The sequence below is a fragment of the Oncorhynchus gorbuscha genome, linkage group LG10 (genome assembly GCF_021184085.1).
Source record: "Oncorhynchus gorbuscha isolate QuinsamMale2020 ecotype Even-year linkage group LG10, OgorEven_v1.0, whole genome shotgun sequence".
Classification (NCBI taxonomy): Eukaryota; Metazoa; Chordata; class Actinopteri; order Salmoniformes; family Salmonidae; genus Oncorhynchus; species Oncorhynchus gorbuscha.
In genome coordinates this window covers 29,207,216-29,229,028 of record NC_060182.1, presented here as the reverse complement: position 1 = coordinate 29,229,028, position 21,813 = coordinate 29,207,216, and the positions used below count along the sequence as shown (strand labels likewise).

The window sequence follows — 21,813 nt, the reverse complement described above, 5'->3', positions numbered from 1 at the left end:
GATGCCCTCAATCTCACTCAAATCATCAAGGAACCCACCAGGTACAACCCTAACTCTGTAAACAAGGGCACCCTCATAGACGTCATCCTGACCAACTGGCCCTCCAAATATACCTCTGCTGTCTTCAACCAGGATCTCAGCGATCACTGCCTCATCGCCTGTATCCGCCACGGAGCCGCAGTCAAACGACCACCCCTCATCACTGTCAAACGCTCCCTAAAACACTTCTGTGAGCAGGCCTTTCTAATCGACATGGCCCGGGTATCCTGGAAGGACATTGACCTCATCCCGTCAGTTGAGGATGCATGGTCATTCTTTAAAAGTAACTTCCTCACCATTTTAGATAAGCATGCTCCGTTCAAAAATGCAGAACCAAGAACAGATACAGCCCTTGGTTCACTCCAGACCTGACTGCCCTCGACCAGCACAAAAACATCCTGTGGCGGACTGCAATAGCATCGAATAGCCCCCGTGATATGCAACTGTTCAGGGAAGTCAGGAACCAATACACGCAGTCAGTCAGGAAAGCTAAGGCCAGCTTCTTCAGGTAGAAGTTTGCATCCTGTAGCTCCAACTCCAAAAAGTTCTGGGACACTGTGAAGTCCATGGAGAACAAGAGCACCTCCTCCCAGCTGCCCACTGCTCTGAGGCTAGGAAACACGGTCTCCACCGATAAATCCATGATTATCGAAAACTTCAATAAACACTTCTCAACGGCTGGCCATGCCTTCCGCCTGGCTACTCCAACCTCGGCCAACAGCTCCGCCCCCCCCCCCATAGCTCCTCACCCAAGCCTCTCCAGGTTCTCCTTTACCCAAATCCAGATAGCAGATGTTCTGAAAGAGCTGCAAAACCTGGACCCGTACAAATCAGCTGGGCTTGACAATCTGGACCCGCTATTTCTGAAACTATCTGCCGCCATTGTCGCAACCCCTATTACCAGCCTGTTCAACCTCTCTTTCATATCGTCTGAGATCCCCAAGGATTGAAAGCTGCCGCAGTCATCCCCCTCTTCAAAGGGGAGACACCCTGGACCCAAACTGTTACAGACCTATATCCATCCTGCCCTGCCTATCTAAGGTCTTCGAAAGCCAAGTCAACAAACAGGTCACTGACCATCTCGAATCCCACCGTACCTTCTCCGCTGTGCAATCTGGTTTCCGAGCCGGTCACGGGTGCACCTCAGCCACACTCAAGGTACTAAACGATATCATAACCGCCATCGATAAAAGACAGTACTGTGCAGCCGTCTTCATCGACCTCGCCAAGGCTTTCGACTCTGTCAATCACCATATTCTTATCGGCAGACTCTACAGCCTCGGTTTTTCGGATAACTGCCTTGCCTGGTTCACCAATTACTTTGCAGACAGAGTTCAGTGTGTCAAATCGGAGGGCATGCTGTCCGGTCCTCTGGCAGTCTCTATGGGGGTGCCACAGGGTTCAATTCTCGGGCCGACTCTTTTCTCTGTGTATATCAATGATGTTGCTCTTGCTGCGGGCGATTCCCTGATCCACCTCTACGCAGACGACACCATTCTTCCGTGGCCTCCAACTGCTCTTAAATGCGAGTAAAACCAAATGCATGCTTTTCAACCGATCGCTGCCTGCACCCGCATGCCCGACTAGCATCACCACCCTGGATGGTTCCGACCTTGAATATGTGGACATCTATAAGTACCTAGGTGTCTGGCTAGACTGCAAACTCTCCTTCCAGACCCACATCAAACATCTCCAATCGAAAATCAAATCAAGAGTCGGCTTTCTATTCCGCAACAAAGCCTCCTTCACTCACGCTGCCAAGCTTACCCTAGTTAAACTGACTATCCTACCGATCCTCGACTTCGGCGATGTCATCTACAAAATGGCTTCCAACACTCTACTCAGACTGCATCCAGTTTGCTATCACAGTGCCATCCGTTTTGTCACTAAAGCACCTTATACCACCCACCACTGCGACTTGTATGCTCTAGTCGGCTGGCCCTCACTACATATTCGTCGCCAGACCCACTGGCTCCAGGTCATCTACAAGTCCATGCTAGGTAAAGCTCCGCCTTACCTCAGTTCACTGGTCACGATGACAACACCCATCCGTAGCACGCGCTCCAGCAGGTGTATCTCACTGATCATCCCTAAAGCCAACACATCATTTGGCCGCCTTTCGTTCCAGTACTCTGCTGCCTGTGACTGGAACGAATTGCAAAAATCGCTGAAGTTGGAGACTTTTATCTCCCTCACCAACTTCAAACATCAGCTATCCGAGCAGCTAACCGATCGCTGCAGCTGTACATAGTCTATAGGAAAATAGCCCACCCATTTTCACCTACCTCATTCCCATACTTTTTTATACTGTTTTTATTTATTTATTTTTCTGCTCTTTTGCACACCAATATCTCTACCTGTACATGACCTGATCATTTATCACTCCAGTGTTAATCTGCAAAACTGTATTATTCGCCTACCTCCTCATGCCTTTTGCACACATTGTATATAGACTGCCCATTTTTTTTTCTACTGTGTTACTGACTTGTTAATTGTTTATTCCATGTGTAACTCTGTGTTGTCTGTTCACACTGCTATGCTTTTATCTTGGCCAGGTCGCAGTTGCAAATGAGAACTTGTTCTCAACTAGCCTACCTGGTTAAATAAAGGTGAAATAAAAAAATAAAATAAAAAACACGGATTAAATAGTTCCCCCCTCATCAATCTACATACAATACCCCATAATGACAAAGCAAAAACAGGTTTTTGGAAATGTTTCCAAATATAATTAAAATAAGAACTGAAATATCACATTTACATAATTATTCAGACCCTTTACTCAGTACTTTGTTGAAGCACCTTTGGCAGCGATTACATCCTCAAGTCTTCTTGGGTATGATGTTACAAGCTTGGCACAGCTGTATTTGAGGATTTATCCCATTCTTCTCTACAGATTCTCTCAAGCTCTGCCAGGTTGAAATGGGGAGCATCGCTGCAAAGCTATTTTCAGGTCTCTAGAGATGTTCCACATAGGAACTCTGGAGCTCTGTCAGAGTGACCACCTGGTTCTTGGTCACCTCCCTAACCAAGGCCCTTCTCCCCTGATTGATTAGTTTGGCCAGCAGCCAGTTCTAGGAAGAGTCTTGGTTGTTCCGAACTTATTCCATTTAAGAATGATGGAGGCCACTGTGTTCTTGGGGATCTTCAATGCTGCATAAATGTTTTGGTACCCTTCCCCAGATCTGTGCCTCGACACAATCCTGTCTCGGAGCTCTACAGACAATTAATTTGACTTTATGGCTTGGTTTTTGCTCTGACATGCACTGTCAACTGTGGGACCTTTTTGTTTTGCAACAATTTCTCAACCTGTTTTTGCTTGGTCATTGAAGTATTGTGTGATGATTGATGAGGACATTTTTTATTGAATCCATTTTAGAAATGAAGCTGTAACGTAACAAATTGTGGGAAAAGGGTATGAGTACTTTCCAAATGCACTTTATGACATGAAAAAGTTTTTGCCCCTTTATGATTTTCTAAATTTTTGCATATTTTTGATTCTGAATGTTATCAGATCTTCAACCAAAACCTAATATTAGATAAAGGGAATCTGATTTGACAAATAACCAAATATATATATTTTTAATTAACAAAGTTATGCAACACCCAATTCCCCTGTGTGAAAAAGTAATTGCCCCCTTACACTAAGTAGCTGCATTGACTGCAACCAAATGCTTCCTGTAGTTGTTGATCAGTCTCTCATCGCTGTGGAGGAATTTTGGCCCACCCTTGCATGCAGAACTGCTTTAACCCAGTTAGGATTAGGTCTGGACCCTGAATAGGCTATTCCAAAACTTAAAATGTGTTGTTTTTTTAGCCATTTTCATTTAGATTTGATTGTGTGTTTTGTATTATTGTCTTGTTGTATGACCCAGCTGCGCTTCAGCTCACAAACGGATGGCCTGACATTCTTCTGTAGAATTCTCTGATAGATAGCTGAATTAATTATGCATTATATTAAGGCAAGTTGTCCAGGTCCTGAGGCAGCAAAGCATCCCAAAACCATCATTTTCGCCAGGCATAATGGGACTCATGCCATCCAAAAAGTTATGCTTTTGATGTATCTGTCTATAGACCATTCTTCCAAGAGTCTTGATCATCCAGTTGCTTTTAGGTGCTTTTTGGTCAACTTTTTGCACGATACTGTATGGGTCCCATTAAAAGCCATTGCACCTTCATCTTGACACTCCCCCACCATTGTAACATTTTTGGGGAACCTATAGAAATGCATTTATTAATGTCTACATTGGTTTTTGCCACATTTATTCTATTACAGACACCCTAATGAATCATTTTTAATTATATTGTGTGCTAAACATTTTTAAAAAATAAGATAGATATATAAACAATTTCCTTTAAGTGTAATTCTAATGTTACTGTCCCCACTTGAAACATTTCATTGAAATACTGTAGGATTTAATTTATTCTTATGAAAGGCCTGCTTCTTCTGGGGAGTGCCAATAGAGAGCAATAGTAACAGCGTCTTTTTGTAGGCACTAACTCCTCAATGGCTTGTTGACCAAAGCCTTTGGGGAAATTAATGGAGTTTTTGTAGTGTTAATGGATGAAAGCCCAAAATAATGTATACTAAGCCTGTGTTAACCTCAGACCTTATTTTCAGCGTTTATCCCAAAACCCTATTCTTTCCCAATTCATTTTCCACATTGGAATTGCTGAACGAATCTGATGTAACTCATTTCCATTTTTTAAGACTAGAAGCTGGCGAGCTCTGTATGGCGGACCGGTGGCTTCAAAGCCTCTCATTGGCCAATAGATAGCATCAGCAATCCAGGGTTTATTTATGCTGTATACAAAATTGGTCAGGATGCAACCTTGAGGGGCTTTATTCATCTGTTGTTGAACGGAACACATTCACAATGATTTTATTTCTCTAGAATACTGTATCTGACGTGGCCTTGGCACATGCAGGGTTTTAGTCCTCCCTACCTGTGATTGATTACTTTGGTCTGAGGCTGACCGGCTTATTAATCGATTCTGCGAAACTGCTCGCGGGAATTATTTTTTTTCCATGAATGGCTGTCTTCAGAGTGAAGTAGAGGCGCCACGGGACTCATTGTAAATCATGTTTAAGCACAACAAATCTGCTCCTAAAGTACACGTGTGACTGTTCTCAGGTGATGGGGGAGATGTATCACTTGTATTAAGGCCTACTGTAGAACGGGCTAGCTAGGAAGTGCGCGTGCGTGCATTCGTTCAAACACAGAAGGCTCATGATATTTGAGGAGCTGTGCAATATCAGTAATTAATATGACCCAAATATCAATGAATATTACAAGTGCTGTACATCACAACGTGAACATTAAAGGGATACTTCAGGATTTTGGCAAAGAAGCCCTTTATCTACTTCCCCAATGAACTCGTGGATACCATTTTTATGTCTCTGGTGCAGTTTGAAGGAAGTTGCTAACTAGCATTAGCGCAAGGACTAGAAGTCTATTGTAACTGCTAGCATGCTAGTAGATACAATAGACTTCCAGTAATTGTGCTAGTTAGCATTGGCTTGTAAAACAACCTCTAACTTCCTTCATACTGGATGCAGAAACCAACCAATTGTATCCATGAGTTAATCTGACTCTTGGGAAGTAGATAAAGGGCTTAATTGCCAAAATCTTGAAGTATACCTTTAAATGGTGTAAATTGTTTTCTACATAGTCCTCTTTTCCCCTCAGTTTGCCTTCAAATATTTTTTCCCCTTTCAGTTTACTTGCTAAGCCACCCTCTTCATTTGAAACACCAAAACTATCCCTGATTTCGATTCAGGTGGTTAACAAGGTAAACAAGTGAAATCCCAGGAGATTGACATCTAATTGTACCTACACACTGAAGAAGGCTGTAAATCTGAAATGTCTGTGTACACTATCACTGAAGCAGTAAAAAATGTAAAATGGAGAATAATGAAGTAAGCTTTATGCAACATATTTTTGAGTGCGAACCCATTACACCTCTTTGTTCCTCTAGTTTCTATCGACCCCCAGTTACAGAACCCCTGATCATGTCCACATTGCTCATACTATGGCCTATAGACCAATGTCCTATAGACTGAACATGCTTTAGTAACATTCCTCTGGGACTCCAGCAAGGTTATTATAGTAAATTAAAACTAAAATGGGAAAATAATTTAGTAAACTGAAATAAAATAATTAAGAAAAACATTTGAATAACGAAAACAATACTGAAACTATATTTGACTGCAAAACTAACTAAAATGAAAAACTCATTGTTCAGTTCTAGGTTTTTTTTCCTTCTAAACTTCAAAATGAAAGGGGGTTTTCAATCTTTCTTTTTTTTAAAGGTATTTTCAAGCTTCTGAATCTGGCGGGTAAATGCTGCCAGTATGCCGACATTTCAAATAGGCTAGCTTGTGCATCACTATAGCTATCAGTAGAGTTAGTGATAGTTCTAATAGGGAAGAAATCAGAAGGCGTGCTTGAGTGTGAACCATAGGTGTGAACAATGGTGGCAGCAAAAAGTAAAGCAATGCTGGAAAGGACAAAAGCAAATGTGTTGTAGTATCAGCAGCGTGTGTGGAACTGGGAAAAGCCAACCAACCTCAAAGTTAATCTGAACAGCGCCACAAAGAAATACAAACAATTTCAGGATAAAGACAAGGTGAGACAGCCACCAGCTCTTAGTAGCTGCACATCAACCGTAACGTTAGGACAACGCACATTAGCCATTTGCCTGGAAATAGCAGAAACATGGCAACCTAATTCCAATGAGTTAAAAAAAAAAAAAATAGAAGAAGCACTCATTCATGTATTCATCCAGTCTGGCAAGTCCACAAGACTGTGCTATTAGCCAGCCTTCAGAAAATTCAACCAAACACTTGATCCCAAATGTAATACTCCTGGCACTTCTAGGGTAAACGGGGTGATTGCTTTGCAAATGGATACAGAAACCCAGAAAGTTCAGGAGATTCTGAAAGAGACATCGAAATAACCATTAGTTTATGGGCATATCAGCCTGCCTCAACGAGGCACAGCATCTGTATTGCTCAACCAACAAGAGAAGGTCTTACTCGTCGTAACTTACAACTGGGCAACATAGTCAAGTCTCATTAAGATTGATTTATAATTTAAACATAACCAAACCTATGACCTGACTCATCACCTTGTGTATTACGGCCCCCCCCAGTGGGAAAATTTGATATCCTCCAAAACACCCAGCTATAGGCCTACATCACATAAATGGCTCCTAGCCTACCTACTTTCTTTCCCTATCACTAAAACTGAAACTAAATAATATAATAAGTTATTTAACTCAAACTAAAACAAAAGTAGTAAATCAAGAATGAACTAACTGAAACTAAACTAGAAATAAACAAACTAATAGAAAATCACAACTATAATAACCTTGGACTCCAGTCTTGCCTGGAGCGAAAGGACAATGCCCTCAAATTGGAATTTCTGCACCACTATTGTTTTTCCTCAGCCATTTAATTTTCACCTCTTTCAACCATGAAACAATATTTGCTGAGAAAGCCATTGGAGCAAATTGAACCTTTTTCGACTGTCGAGAAGACCGTTGACTGATAAGGACCTCTGACTGTATACTGACTTCGAAACCATTTCCACTGCTCCTGATCGGAATACTAACAGGAATGGTATAAACTCCCACAAATAAAGATAGCTAGTATTCACAAACGGTTATTTTTCTACGTTGAATTATTGTGTAGCAGCAGTTATAACATATAGACTACACATGCTTGCTTGCTTACTTACTTTATGAATCCTCTTCATCCCTTTCGGGAACATAAGGTCACAAGGAGCTCCCTACACTTCTTCCTGTCTGGCAACGTGTTGTGCCTCACACTACATATAAGGCTTGAAGTATTTCTTTACTGCTAAAGGTTCTACTGACTTTGGGTGTTTTTGGGTTCCAAAGCTCTCCTCGACCTCCACAATCTCCCGGACAGCCTTCACGCAGTGCCTGCGCTGGGGGGTGTGGTGCCCCTTCCAGGAGTGGGGTGCCCTGAGGGCCGAAGAAGTGAAGCTTAGTCTGCAGGGCGGCTCTACGCCCAACCCCTATGGAATCATGGCCTATACCTCTTCCTCTAACAGCCAAAGTCCTGCCCAGGTAACATATTTCTCATAATGTGTGATATTAACCAATTAATTAGATGAGATGATGGATCAGCTGATCATTTGGCAGTCCCACACTGACTTCTCTTTCTATCTCCCTTTCTGTCTTTCTCTCGCTCTGCCTCTCTCGCTTTCTGTCTTTCTCTCTGGTCCTCTCTCGGAGGTGGTCGATGAGATGGACATGGTCAGGTTCCGTCTCTCTTCCAGCTCAGTGCAGAAGGCCTCGTCCAGCACAGCCGTGTCTCCGAGGAGGAGCAGGGCAGGACAGCAGAGGAAACCTCCCTCACCCTCACCAGGTACATATCATCACGGAGGGATATCTCCATCTGTATCAGTCATGGATGGGACTTCCTGATTCATCAGGAATTCCTGCTTTTCTGGACATTATCCTTATTAATATTTTTATTTGAACTGAAGTATCCAATAGCCAACATCCAGCTTTTTCTGCTTTTCTATGTTGTCTTAATCATATAGCTGACATGTATCAGCAGCATCAGTCACAATGTCCTTTTATTTCTCAAAATGGCTTTAGTCTTCAAAAAAAAACATTTTTTTTTCCCCAAACGACTGACACATTCTGAACTCCTAAGTAGTGAAGAGATTCCCTTTGAAAATGGCTGACATAGAAAAGGTTATTTCTAGTTTGAATTGGACTTTGAAATCACTTCAAACGTCACTGCCTGTGTTTGTTTCCTCACCATAACAGGTTTTGTTTATCATAACAGGGAAAGCATGGAATGACAGAAAGGCTGCTCGCAGACCAACATACTTTTCAGGCACACACACTGCTGCAGTTAGTCACCCCTGGAGAAGGACTTCAAAGTTCTGACTACCATCCATCAGAAGCAATATGCATAATGGGACTCCCAACCACCGTAGCGTTATCTCATTGGCACCACCTGCTCTCTACAGGATTAGAATGCTCCGACAAAGAAGAAGAGTACCCAGAAGAGACTTTGGCCAGGGCCCGATATGGCCCCTTGATTTTGAACAAGCCTGACATCGGTATCTCACGCTAGCTTCTGCTCCGGAAAAGAGTTGAGTTGCGATCCGAACTCATCAAACTCCAGCCTTTTTGGTAGGCTGTGTATGCAGCAGAACCGGAGACATATTTTGCTATCATATGTGAAAGCACTGATATGTTACTGTCTATGTATGGCACTCATAGCAACAGAGGCTAATGATATGACACTATTGTATTAGGGTACAATTGCAACCTATATTGAAGGCACAGTTAGGGGGTATATCTTGACTCTGAGTGGACTCTACATAGCCAATGATTTCCATCCTAATGTTGTCGCTAGCCAGCTTATCTTCCTACACGGAGAATGGAGTTGATTGAGGTTCAGTTGGGGTGGCTGCTTCTTTGCAAAGTCTGTTTAATGACAGTTGAATCAGCGGTTGAAGTGTCCTCGAAAAGCCTTCTCTGAACATGTCGCCTAAATGATTTTGTGTTGGCTGCTGTTAAGGATGTACAATATCATGAATCTCTGTCATTATTTTGATTTGGTGGTTTGAACAGTGCTGACTGTTCTCTGATTAGACAGAGGGGTGTATGTGTCGGTGTGTACAGTACGTGCACTCATGTGTATTTGTTTGTTTTGTGCATTCGTGGCCATGTGTACGTGTGCGTATCTGTGTGCGCGTGCGTGCTTGTGTAGAAGTGTGTGTGTGTTTGTATGTTTGTGTTTTCATCTGTATGTTTCTCTGGAAGGCTGATAGAAACAACAGCTCATTTACAAGCTGATATGTGTCATTTATGTCTTGGTCGTCCCATGGCTGCATCCGACAAGCAAGGAGGATCAAAGTAGGATCCATTCCACATTGCATTCCTACCCCTTTCAGCCAGTCATTTTGAAATAGGGAAAGTAAGACACTTATCGATTCATACCGTTTTAGATGTTTCCATGAGAAATGTGTGATGGGCATTAAACCAAGTTCAGTATTTGTGTTTATTATAGATCCCCGTTAGCTGCTGCCATGGCAGCAACTACTCTTCCTGGAGTCTCGCAAAATTAAGGCCGTTATACAATTTTAAAAACATTACGATACATTCATTTCAGAATTCACAACAAACTAAGTGTGTGCCCTCAGGCCCATACTCCACTACCACATATCAACAACGCAAAATCCATGTGTGTGTATAGTGTGTGTGTGTGTGTGTGCATGTGTCTATGTGTGTTACTTCACAGTCCCCGCTCTTCCATAAGGTGTATTTTTATCTACTTTATAAAATCTGATTCTACTGCTTGCATCAGTTACCTGATGTGGAATGTAGTTCCATGTTGTCATGGCTCTATGTAGTGCTGTGCGCCTCCCATAGTCTGTTTTGAACTTGGGGACTGTGAAGAGACCTCTGGTGGCATGTCTTGTGGGGTGTGACTTATGCATTCTCACACAGTCCATGCACTCCCAGTAATCAGGGAAGTAGCTACAGAACCCGCACTGTTTGCTTGACCGCCATCGTGTACAACTTGGATAATGATAAGCAAAACAGGGAAAAAACATCTAGCTGTGTCCTCTTAGATTATTAAATAATTCATTCCAATGGCCCATACTTGCATTATTCACATTTCCCTGATTTCTCAGCTGTCAACATCTGTTTATCACTGATAAATCCACTTAATGATTTGAAAAGTAGAGTCTGCAGTGCCACTTAAAAGCACTTCAAACAAAATGGATGCCATAGAGTAGGTTGTTGGTGCCATGGTAGTGTCATGGTACTAGTTCATCATCCAGCACTATTGTGTCCTCCTGTCCACACTTACTGTAGTCTGAGCAGATGGATGCTACAGCAAGGCTCCTGCACCCCAGGCTACTCTAGCCATTTCCAAAAGGCCAGTCTGAGCCAACAGAGAAAGAATGAGAGAGAGTCACAGAGAGTCAGAGAGAGTCAGAGAGAGAGAGAGAGAGAGAGAGAGAGAGAGAGAGAGAGAGAGAGAGAGAGAGAGAGAGAGAGAGAGAGAGAGAGAGAGAGAGAGAGAGAGAGAGAGAGAGAGAGAGAGAGAGAGAGAGAGAGAGAGAGAGAGAGAGAGAGAGAGAGAGAGAGAGAGAGAGAGAGAGAGAGAGAGAGAGAGAGAGAGAGAGAGAGAGAGAGAGAGAGAGATTTCGCCATCACTATGGCTACCGGTGCAGTTCACCCAGCATTGCATCAGACATTTGAATCAGACTGTGACTGTGTCTAAAAGACAACACTGTCACAGATTGTCTGAGTGATGTTCCACTGTGTGCTTACTATCTAGTCTACAATAGTACAATTCTAGTGGTTCATAGAAGTTGAATGTAGAGAAACATGTAACTGCTAAAATAATGGAAACACTTGAGTAAATGAGGGTTCTGGCAGCTCAGTTCTGGCAGCTCTTATGGTGTGGGGTGCATTTTCCTGGTATGGTTTAGGTTCACTTAACACTTTTAGAGGGCAAAGTAAACGGCAATAAATACATAGCCAATTTGAGTGATTACTTTCAACCTATAGTATGGTGAATCATTTCTATCCTGATTGGAGTGGATGACAATCCCTCCATCCACAGGGCACGAGTCGAGTAGTCACTGAGTGGTTTGATGAGCATTGAAGCTGTTCTGGCGGCTCGTGGTGCCCAACATCCTATTAAGACACTTTATGTTGGTGTTTGCATTATTTGGGCAGTTACTTGTAGCTCCGGGGTGACATTATAGATACAGATCTAGGATCAGCTTCTCCTCCCCCAATTCCAATCTTAGCAGTTGGTTAGGAAAATGCTAAACTGATCCATGATCAGCATTTAGGTCCAACTTCACCTTACACACTGTAGGGTAGGTAACTGCCAAAATAAAGGAAACACCAACATAAAGTGTTAATAAAATAGAACAGCTTCAATGCACCTTGGCATAGATTCTATAAGATTCAGGAACTCTATTGGAGGGATGAAACAGCATTCTCCCATGAGAAATACCATAATTTGGTGTTTTGTTGATGGTGGTGGAAAAACGCTGTCTCACACAATGCCCAAACTGGACGCACATGTGCGTTGTGCGCAAATTGATTTTGTCCCCCCCACACCAAACGCGATCACGATACACATGTTGAATATCAAAACAAACTTTGAACCAATTATATTAATTTGGGGACAGGTCGAAAAGCATTAAACATTTATTGCAATTTAGCTAGCTAGCTTGCTGTTGCTATCTAAATTGTCCTGGGATATAAACGTGAATTTATTTTACCTGAAATGCGCTCAAACAATTAATCCACACATGAAACGGTCAACCGAATTGTTTCTAGTCATCTCCTCCTTCCAAGCTTTTTCTTCTTTGGACTTTATATGGCGATTGGCATCTAACTTTCATAAGAAGGTGTATTACCACGACCGACCGGCTTCAGTTCGTCTTTCAATCACCCACGTGGGTATAACCAATAAGGCGATAGCACGTGGGTATATGCTTTTATAAACCAATGAGGACATGGGGGAGGCAGGACTTACGTCACAAATAGAACTGACTTCTATTTTAGCACTTGGCAACACAGACGCTCGTTGGTACATGCGAGCAGTGTGGGTGCAATGATTGATTGAATAACATGTATGTATACAGTTATTTTTGTAATGCGAGCGGTGTGGTCAGCATGTTAGGCGCCGCTCCAGAATCTCCCATAAGTGTTCAATTGGGTTGTGATCTGATGACTGACACACAAACTATAACCCCCCCCCCTATGCTCCTTCGAGAACCATCTTTCAAAGTCAATGAGAACTCATCTAGCCATGGTTTTCAAAAGAATGTGTAACTGGTCTTCTTGAAATGTTAATTACTTAATTAACTCAGCAACCACACCTGTGTGACCAGCCCCTGATTTGAATATACAGTACCAGTCAAATGTTTGGACAACCCTACTATTATTTTTACTATGGTCTACATTGTTGAATAATAGTGAAGACATCAACACTATGAAATAATACATATGGAACATCATGTACTAATCAAAAAAGTGTTAAACAAATCAAAATACATTTTATATTTGAGTTTCTTCTGAGTAGCCACCCTTTGCCTTGATGAGAGCTTTGGCATATTCTCAACCAGCTTCATGAGGAATGCTTTTCCAACAGATTTGAAGGAGTTCCCACATATACTGAGCACTTGTTGGCTGCTTTTCCTTCACTCTGCGGTCCAACTCATCTCAAACCATCTCAATTGGGTTGAGGTTGGGTGATTGTGGAGGCCAGGTCATCTGATGCAGCACTCCATCACTCTGCTTGGTCAAATAGCCCTTACACAGCCTGGAGGTGTGTTTTGGGTCATTGTCCTGTTGAAATACAAATGATAGTACCACTAACCAGATGGGATGGCGTATTGCTGCAGAATGCTGTGGTAGCCATGCTGGTTATGTGTGCCTTGAATTCTAAATAAATCATAGACAGTGTCACCAGAAAAACACCATCGCACCACCACCTCCAGGCTTCACGGTGGGAACCACACAAGCAGAGATCATCCATTCACCTACCCTGCGTCTCACAAAGGCATGGCGATTGGAACCAAAACCTCAATTTTGGACTCATCAGATCAGAGGACAGATTTCCACCGGTCTATGTGCATTGCTTGTGTTTCTTGGACCAAGCAAGTCTCTTCTTCTTATTGGTGTCCTTTAGTAGTGGTTTCTTTGCAGCAATTCGACCATGAATGCCTGATTCAGCAGTCTCCTCTGAACAGTTGATGTTGAGATGTGTATGTTACTTGAACTCTGTGAAGCATTTATTTGTGCTGCAATTTCTGAGGCTGGTAACTCTAATGAACTTACAGTATCCTCTGCAGCAGAGGTAACTTTGGGTATTCCTTTCCTGTGGCGGTCCTCATAAGAGCCAGTTTCATCATTCGCGTTTGATGGTTTTTGCGATTTGAAGAAACTTCCAAAGTTCTTGAAATGTTCCACATTGTGTGACTTTTATGTCTTCAACTAATAATGGACTGTTGTTTCTCTTTGCTTATTTGAGCTGTTCTTGCCATAATATGGACTTGGTCTTTTACTTAATAGGGCTGTCTTCTGTATACCACCCCTACCTTGTCACAACACAACTGATTGGCTCAAATGCATTAAGTAGGAACGAAATTAATTGATTGAAATGCTTCCAGTTTGACTACCTCATGAAGCTGGTTGAGAGAATGTCAAGAGTATGCAAAGCTGTCATCAAGGCAAAGGGTGGCTACTTTGAGTAATCTCATATAAAATATATTTTGATTTCTTTAACACTTTTTTGTTTACTGAATGATTCCATATTTGTTATTTAATAGTTTTGATATCCTCAGTATTATTCTACAATGTAGAACATAGTAAAACTAAAGAAAAACCCTTGAATGAGTAGGTGTGTCCAAACTTTTGACTGTACTTTTTATCCCTCATTAAGTGTTTCCTTTATTTGCCAGATCTGTAGATCTCTGTAGTGATCCAGTGCATTCGTAAAAGTATTCAGACCCCTTGACCTTTTACAGCTTTGTTCTAAAAATGTTCCTCATCAAACTACACACAAGACCCCATAATGGCAAAACCAAATACAGGTTTTAATTTTTTTGTGACTATTAAAAATGTTAAAAACCATCACATTTACATACGTTTTCTGACCCTTTACCCAGTCTTTTTTCAAGCACCTTTGGCAGCGATAACAGCCTTGCGTATTCTTGGGTTTGACGCTACAAGTTTGGCACACCTATATTTGGGGAGTTTTTTCCGTTCTTCTCACTAGACCTTGTCAAGGTCTGTCAGCTTGGATGGGGAGTGTCGCTGCACAGCTTTTTTCAGGTCTCCAGAGATGTTCGATCGGGTTCAAGTCCAGGCTCTGGCTTGGCCACTCAAGGACATTCAGAGACTTGTTCTGAAGCTTCTCCTGCGTTGTCTTGGCTGTGTTTTTAGGGTTATTGTCCTGTTGGAAGGTGAACCTTGGCCCCAGTCTGAGGTCCTGAGGACTCTGGAGCAGGTTTTCATCAAGGATCTCTCCTCCAGACGTGACACTTGGCATTCACGCCAAAGAGTTCAATCTTGGTTTCATCAGACCAGAGAATCTGGTTTTGTCATGGTCTGAGAGTCTTTAGGTGCCTTTTGCAAAACTCCAAGCAGGCCTTCATGTGCCTTTTTATTGAGGGGTGGCTTCCATCTCTCCACTCTACCTTAAAGGCCTGATTGGTGGATTGCTGCAGAGATGGTTGTCCTTCTGTAAGTTTCTCCCATCTCTACCTAGCAACCATCGGGTTCTTGGTCACCTCCCTGACCAAGGCCGTTCTCCCCCGATTGCTCAGTTTGGCTGGGCGGCCAGCTCTAGGAAGAGTCTTGGTGGTTACCAAACCTCTTCCATTTAAGACTGATTGAGGCCACTGTGTTCTTGCGGACCTTCAATGCTGCATGTTTTGGTACCCTTCCCCAGATCTGTGCCTCTACACAATCCTGTCTCGGAACTCCACGGACAATTCCTTCGATCTCATGGCTTGGTTTTTGCTCTGACATGCAGTGTCAACTGTGGGACCTTATAAAGACAGGTGTCCCTTCCAAATCATGTTCAATCAATTGAATTTACCACAGGTGGACTCCAATCAAGGTAGAGAAACATCTCAAGGATGATCAATGGAAACGGGATGCACCTGAGCTCAATTTTTTTTTTTTTTTACACATTTGCAAACATTTCAAAAAACCCGTTTTCACCTTGTTATTATGGGGTATTGTGTGTAGATTGATGAGGATTTTTTTTTAAATCCATTTTAGAATAAGGCTGTAACATAACAAGATGGGGGGGAAAAGTCAAGGGGTCTGAATAATTTCCGAATGCACTGTAAATCATTGTAGTTCTATGTATATGTCACTTTTCCATTACTGTGTATGCATCTTATAGGGATGTCATTGGATGGCAAATTCAGCCAAGATTATGACTGTGCAAGTAAAATGTACATTTTACAGCTAACTACATCCCTTTTCCTCCACCACCTGGGATATGTCCGAAATGGTACCCTATTCCCTTTATAATGTACTACTTTTGACCAGAGCCCTATGTAGGGAATAGAGTGCCGTTTGGGACGTAGTCCTGGTTATGTTCTATTATTGGACCGCGGGGAGGAAATGACTCAATGTTATTAACTTTGGATCATAGGAATAATGAAGAAGTGTTTGTATTTAGTGGAGTGAACAGAAGTCACGGCAGAAGGAAGGCAATGCGGGCTGAATGAGAATAGTCATGTGAGAAGGTAGCCATAGAATTCCGTATTGAGTCTACCCATACGTTTATCAGTCAATCTGATATGGTCAGAGGCTCTATTTCCCTTCTAGGATTTATATTTCTATGGAAGTAAAAGGAACAGTAAATAAGAGCTGTGTTTTTGAACTCTTTTTCTCTTTAGGTCAAAGTCGGCGTGCCTCTCAAGCATCTCCTCCGGGATCACCACAAGGCCCAGGGGTAAGTAAGACTGTCTCAAAGATCAGTTGCCGCTAACATGGTCAGACATGATCAGTCATGGATAGACCGTTCCCTGAAGCCATGGTCAACTCCACTCTGTTTTGAAGCATAGGTCTCCATACTGTCATAGTGGCTCCCGGGCATTTATTAAGTGCTGATCTACGATCAGGTCCCACCTGTCCATGTTATCATATTCATTGTGATCTTAAAGGAAAACTGATCATATCTGAGAGTCTTCATGAATACCAGCCTTCACTAGTAAACTAATATAGGACTTAGTGTTAGTTTCTACCACAATAATACTACATAATAATACCACATAATAATACATACCGTAATGTATATTAATGGCTCTGTTTGCTACCTAATGCTAAGAAAGTCAGTTAGACAAATAGCATTCTGTGCCCCAGTTCTACATGATTATCTCTTGAAAGAAACATGGTCATCTCTGTTCTAACGGGCTGTTTAAGTAAGGTTCTTTGGTACATAAGTGTTAGGTATCAGGTCTATCAAAATATCCTGCAGCATAAACTCTCCTTCCAGACTCATATCAAACATCTCCAATCGAAAATCAAATCAAGAGTCGGCTTTCTATTCCGCAACAAAGCCTCCTTCACTCACGCCGCCAAACTTACCCTAGTAAAACTGACTATCCTACCGATCCTCGACTTTGGCGATGTCATCTACAAAATTGCTTCCAACACTCTACTCAGCAAACTGGATGCAGTTTATCACAGTGCCATCCGTTTTGTTACTAAAGCACCTTATACCACCCACCACTGCGACTTGTATGCTCTAGTCGGCTGGCCCTCGCTACATATTCGTCGCCAGACCCACTGGCTCCAGGTCATCTACAAGTCCATGCTAGGTAAAGCTCCGCCTTATCTCAGTTCACTGGTCACGATGGCAACACCCATCCATAGCACGCGCTCCAGCAGGTGTATCTCACTGATCATCCCTAAAGCCAACACCTCATTTGGCCGCCTTTCGTTCCAGTACTCTGCTGCCTGTGACTGGAACGAATTGCAAAAATCGCTGAAGTTGGAGACTTTTATCTCCCTCACCAACTTCAAACATCTGCTATCTGAGCAGCTAACCGATCGCTGCAGCTGTACATAGTCTATTGGTAAATAGCCCACCCATTTTCACCTACCTCATCCCCATACTGTTTTTATTTATTTACTTTTCTGCTCTTTTGCACACCAGTATCTCTACCTGTACCTTTATCTTGGCCAGGTAGCAGTTGCAAATGAGAACTTGTTCTCAACTAGCCTACCTGGTTAAATAAAGGTGAAATAAAAAAATAAAAAATATGATGTGGTACTATGGAGCAGAGAGCTTCATCCACTCAATATTTGTGGGGAGGGTTTTTAATGACGAGTGTGTGTTACGTGCATGGGCGCATGTTTTTCAATTGTGTGTGCTGGTACACATGCACTTGAGTGTGTGTTTCTGCACATGTGAAATCGGGTACATGTTTGCTGTGTGCGTCTCTGCATGTGTGTACATTAGTGTGTGTGTGTGTGTGTGTGTGTGTGTGTGTGTGTGTGTGTGTGTGTGTGTGTGTGTGTGTGTGTGTGTGTGTGTGTGTGTGTGTGTGTGTGTGTGTGTGTGTGTGTGTGTGTGTGTGTGTGTGTGTGTGTGTGTGTGTGTGTGTGTGTGTGTGGCATGGTGGGGCATGGTGGGGCATGGGGGGCATGGTGGGGCATGGTGGGGTGTGAGTGATGTCTCTCAGGCTGAGTGGGGCTGTCAAGTGAGGGGCCGGGCCCTGTGATGGATGCAGCTCTCTCACAGAGATAAGACCCCACAGACACAGTCGAGGAGAAGGATTAGCTCTGTCTCAGTGCTGGATCTATGAGCCATAATGAGGGCCTGGGTCTGCTCTCCTGCCTCTAGATTAAGTTTGCAGCTGAACATATCGGGTTGGAACAGGTAAAGGGAACAGAACCAAAAAATGGAAAATAACTAAATGTTTCAAGGAACAGAATCAGAACCGGGAACAAAAGGGATCTATACGGTTTACCATTATTTTAAAAGCACGGGAACTGCTTAATATAGTTATTTTCTGTAGTGAGAAACTCACACCCCACAGCAATCCCAACCCAACAACGAGTGTATAGTATAAGTATTGTATTGTTTCTTCATCCTATGAAATGTATTCTCAGTGAATTTGGTGATGTTTTTCCCCGTTCATAGAAATTAGTCATGAAGCTGTTAGGTTTATGTCCCATCCTACGTCCTGATATTACCAGGTTCTGACCGAAAGATGGTGCTGTTTCTGCTATTAATGGATATTTCACCCTAATTACATATTGGTTTAAGCAGTCTATTGACAACTTATGACATTACCCATGCTTTGGTTTTGTTTTGTTTTGCCAATGTTTCAAATGCTACATGTTTTGCATTTGTGGCACAAATCCAATGTATGTCAGTGGATGCAATCAATTATCTTAATTTCTCAGATATCAGATTATATTTCAACAAAATATGCTACTGTCATCTGTTTATTATAACTGTGCCCAATAATGTTTGTACCATCTTTTGTGCTGCTACCATGTTGTGTTGCTACCATGTTGTTGTTATGTGAAGAAACAATGTGCTGCTACCATTGCTGTTTGTTTGTCAAATGTTTTGCTGGCCTTTGGATGCAATCAATTATCTTAATTTCTCAGATATCAGATTATATTTCAACAAAATATGTTGTTGTTTATTATAACTTCCCAATAATGTTTGTCCATCTTTTGTGCTTACCATGTTGTGTTGCTACCATGTTGTTGTTAGTGTTGTGTTGTCGTCTATTGTTGTGATGTATGTTTTGTCATATGTTTATATTGTATTTCATTTGTATTTTTAATCCCAGGCCCCCATCCCCGCAGGAGGCCTTTTGGTAGGCTGTCGTTGTAAATAAGAATTTGTTCTTAACTGACTTGCCTAGTTAAATAAAGGTTAAATAACAAATAAATAACAAATAAACTATATCAGAACAATCTGAGATGGTGGGTGTCGAAATCCTCTTATGTGCTTTTAAAGGTGGAACGACCCATCTGTAGCCTACCGACGTTACAAGCGTGATTCAGAAGATGGGTCGAGAAATTTGTAGCTAGAGAAGAATAGATTCCCTTTTTAGTGCTAGTTAGGGATACTATAGTTCACCTTGTATTTATTAACTACAAAAATGCTGGTGCCTCTCTGCACACACAAGCCTGTAAGCTAGCTAACGTTTAGTCAACTCTGAAGTTCAAAGACATTCAAAGTTCCTTTATAGAAGCCACTCCTCCGTGGGCCTAATGAAGATACTGCATGTCATCACAACAAGATGCCCAGCGCTTCAAGGTTCTCTCACTCTCTCCCCACCCACAAAATTTCAGTTGCATCTTGCGCACTACACTTGTCTTTCCATCAGGCATGTAAGCAACTCACTGAGCTATACCTTGCCCGCTCCACAGCAAATCTTCTCTATCTGCACAGCATTATTTATGAAGTCATTTAATATTGTGTTAAATAGACTTTTCAAAAATATTTCAGAGGTTTACAAAGGAACAGAAAGGAACAATATAAACCTGTACTTCTGAACTTTATTTTGCAGGACGGAACAGTGGAACGAAACGATTGGAAAATAATTTTAGTTCCAATGCCTGAAACATATTCCACTAGCCTTGTACCTGCAGCTCCAAAGTTCTTATTGTCAAACGTACTCACGGACATACAGAAATGCAATAAATACACAGTTTTTTAAAATAAAAATTCTATTAGCCTATTATCTTGCAGGAAAGAACAGAAATGTTTGTATTTGCTTATACAACCCGGAGCTGGCATTTGGACCGGCGAGCCTCCGCTTGCTGGTCCATTTCTCTAACCTTAGGCTAACTGCCACCCCCACAAGCACCAGGCACCAACCAACTGAGCCACCAGAACAACAGAAGCGAGGCTACATGTATACATGTCAGATCAAAGTCGAGTATTCAACAATGGGTGGAATAAATAAACAAAAGCTACAGTATAACTCATGGTTTTGGCACAACTCTCCCTGATCCACAGTTCCAATTTATGTCGATAGAAATAACCCTCTTCATCAGCCATATCCCTGTGTCTCAAATGGCACCCTATTTCCCATTTAGAGCACTACTTTGGAACACAGCCGGTAGGGCTCTGTTCAAAGGTAATGCACTATATAGGGAATAGGGTGCAATTTGGGAATCAACCTCGGTCTCCTACCCTGCATTACTGTCAAACACCATTAAATCAATGCCACCCGGCACAGAAATAGGACTGTAAACAATATGTATTCACTGCTATATCTGCAAGCATTGTAGGATCTGACAACTTTGTTTTTCTGCATAAATTATTGATTCCTGACACTTTTGGTTCACTTTGAGCAGAATGCTAAGGCTCTATAAGACTATTTTTATCTAATATATAGAGCACTGTGTGTGTGTGTATTGCCTGGGATGCCCCCTTCCATCACAGGCCGGTCTTGGGTTATGTTATTGTTGTTACCTGTGTTGGCAGTCAACAGTGTTGCCGAGGTGATGCTCTCTGTCTCTCTCTGTCTCGCTCTCTGTGTGTCTCTCTTTCTTCTATTTCTGTATCTCTCCATTTCTCGCCCTCTCTTTCCCTAACTCTGTTCTCCAATTTTCATCTCACTCTTTGTGACAAATTTATATTTTCTTCTCCCCCCTCAGTCAATCTTCAAATATTTTTTCCCTCTCCATATCTTTTTCCTTCTGTCTCCCACCTCCTCTCGTTTTCTCACTTACTAAGAGACATATGATGACAACCGCCAGCTGAGAGGTCGACTCCACAACGGTGACACACACACACACACAATCCCACATCGCAAGTCACCACAGCCTGCCACTGTGGGTGTGAAACACACCAGACATGAGCGAGGCGCCTCTGTGTGTGAGAACACACACACAGGAGCAGGGGAACAGGCAGAGAAGGAGGCAATTAATAGTGGCGTTAGGCTTGAGCGCGAGCCGTACTGCCAACACTCTCTACCCAGCCTGTTTGCCCTGACACATAATGGGAGAGAAGACAACAACAGAGCAGTCAGCTGCTCACTGAGATGGTTGTGGCTCATATCACTGTTCTACTGAAATTGGCCCTGTTTGTCATCACTGTTATTTAAATATTGTCCCTTTTTATTAGAACTTGTTTGTTTGATGTCTGGTCTAGTTCAGTCTCATTGGAAACTGAAATGACAGGTGGATATGATTTGACGGCACACATTCCCGAAAATCCCACCAATCGTGTTATAATATGTTGCAGCT

At 42.3% G+C, this 21,813-nt stretch overlaps 1 protein-coding gene across 2 annotated transcripts in view; it reads left to right on the top strand.

Annotated features, from left to right (window-relative positions):
* Positions 1-21,813, top strand: part of nphp4 (nephronophthisis 4) — a 218,076-nt gene that overhangs the window by 113,493 nt on the left and 82,770 nt on the right. For both annotated transcript variants that reach the window (XM_046365548.1, XM_046365547.1), the window contains exons 9-11: positions 7,942-8,133; positions 8,302-8,434; positions 16,485-16,540. In XM_046365548.1, coding sequence (XP_046221504.1) covers positions 7,942-8,133; positions 8,302-8,434; positions 16,485-16,540 — 381 coding nt within the window. The remainder of the gene's footprint in view (positions 1-7,941; positions 8,134-8,301; positions 8,435-16,484; positions 16,541-21,813) is intronic.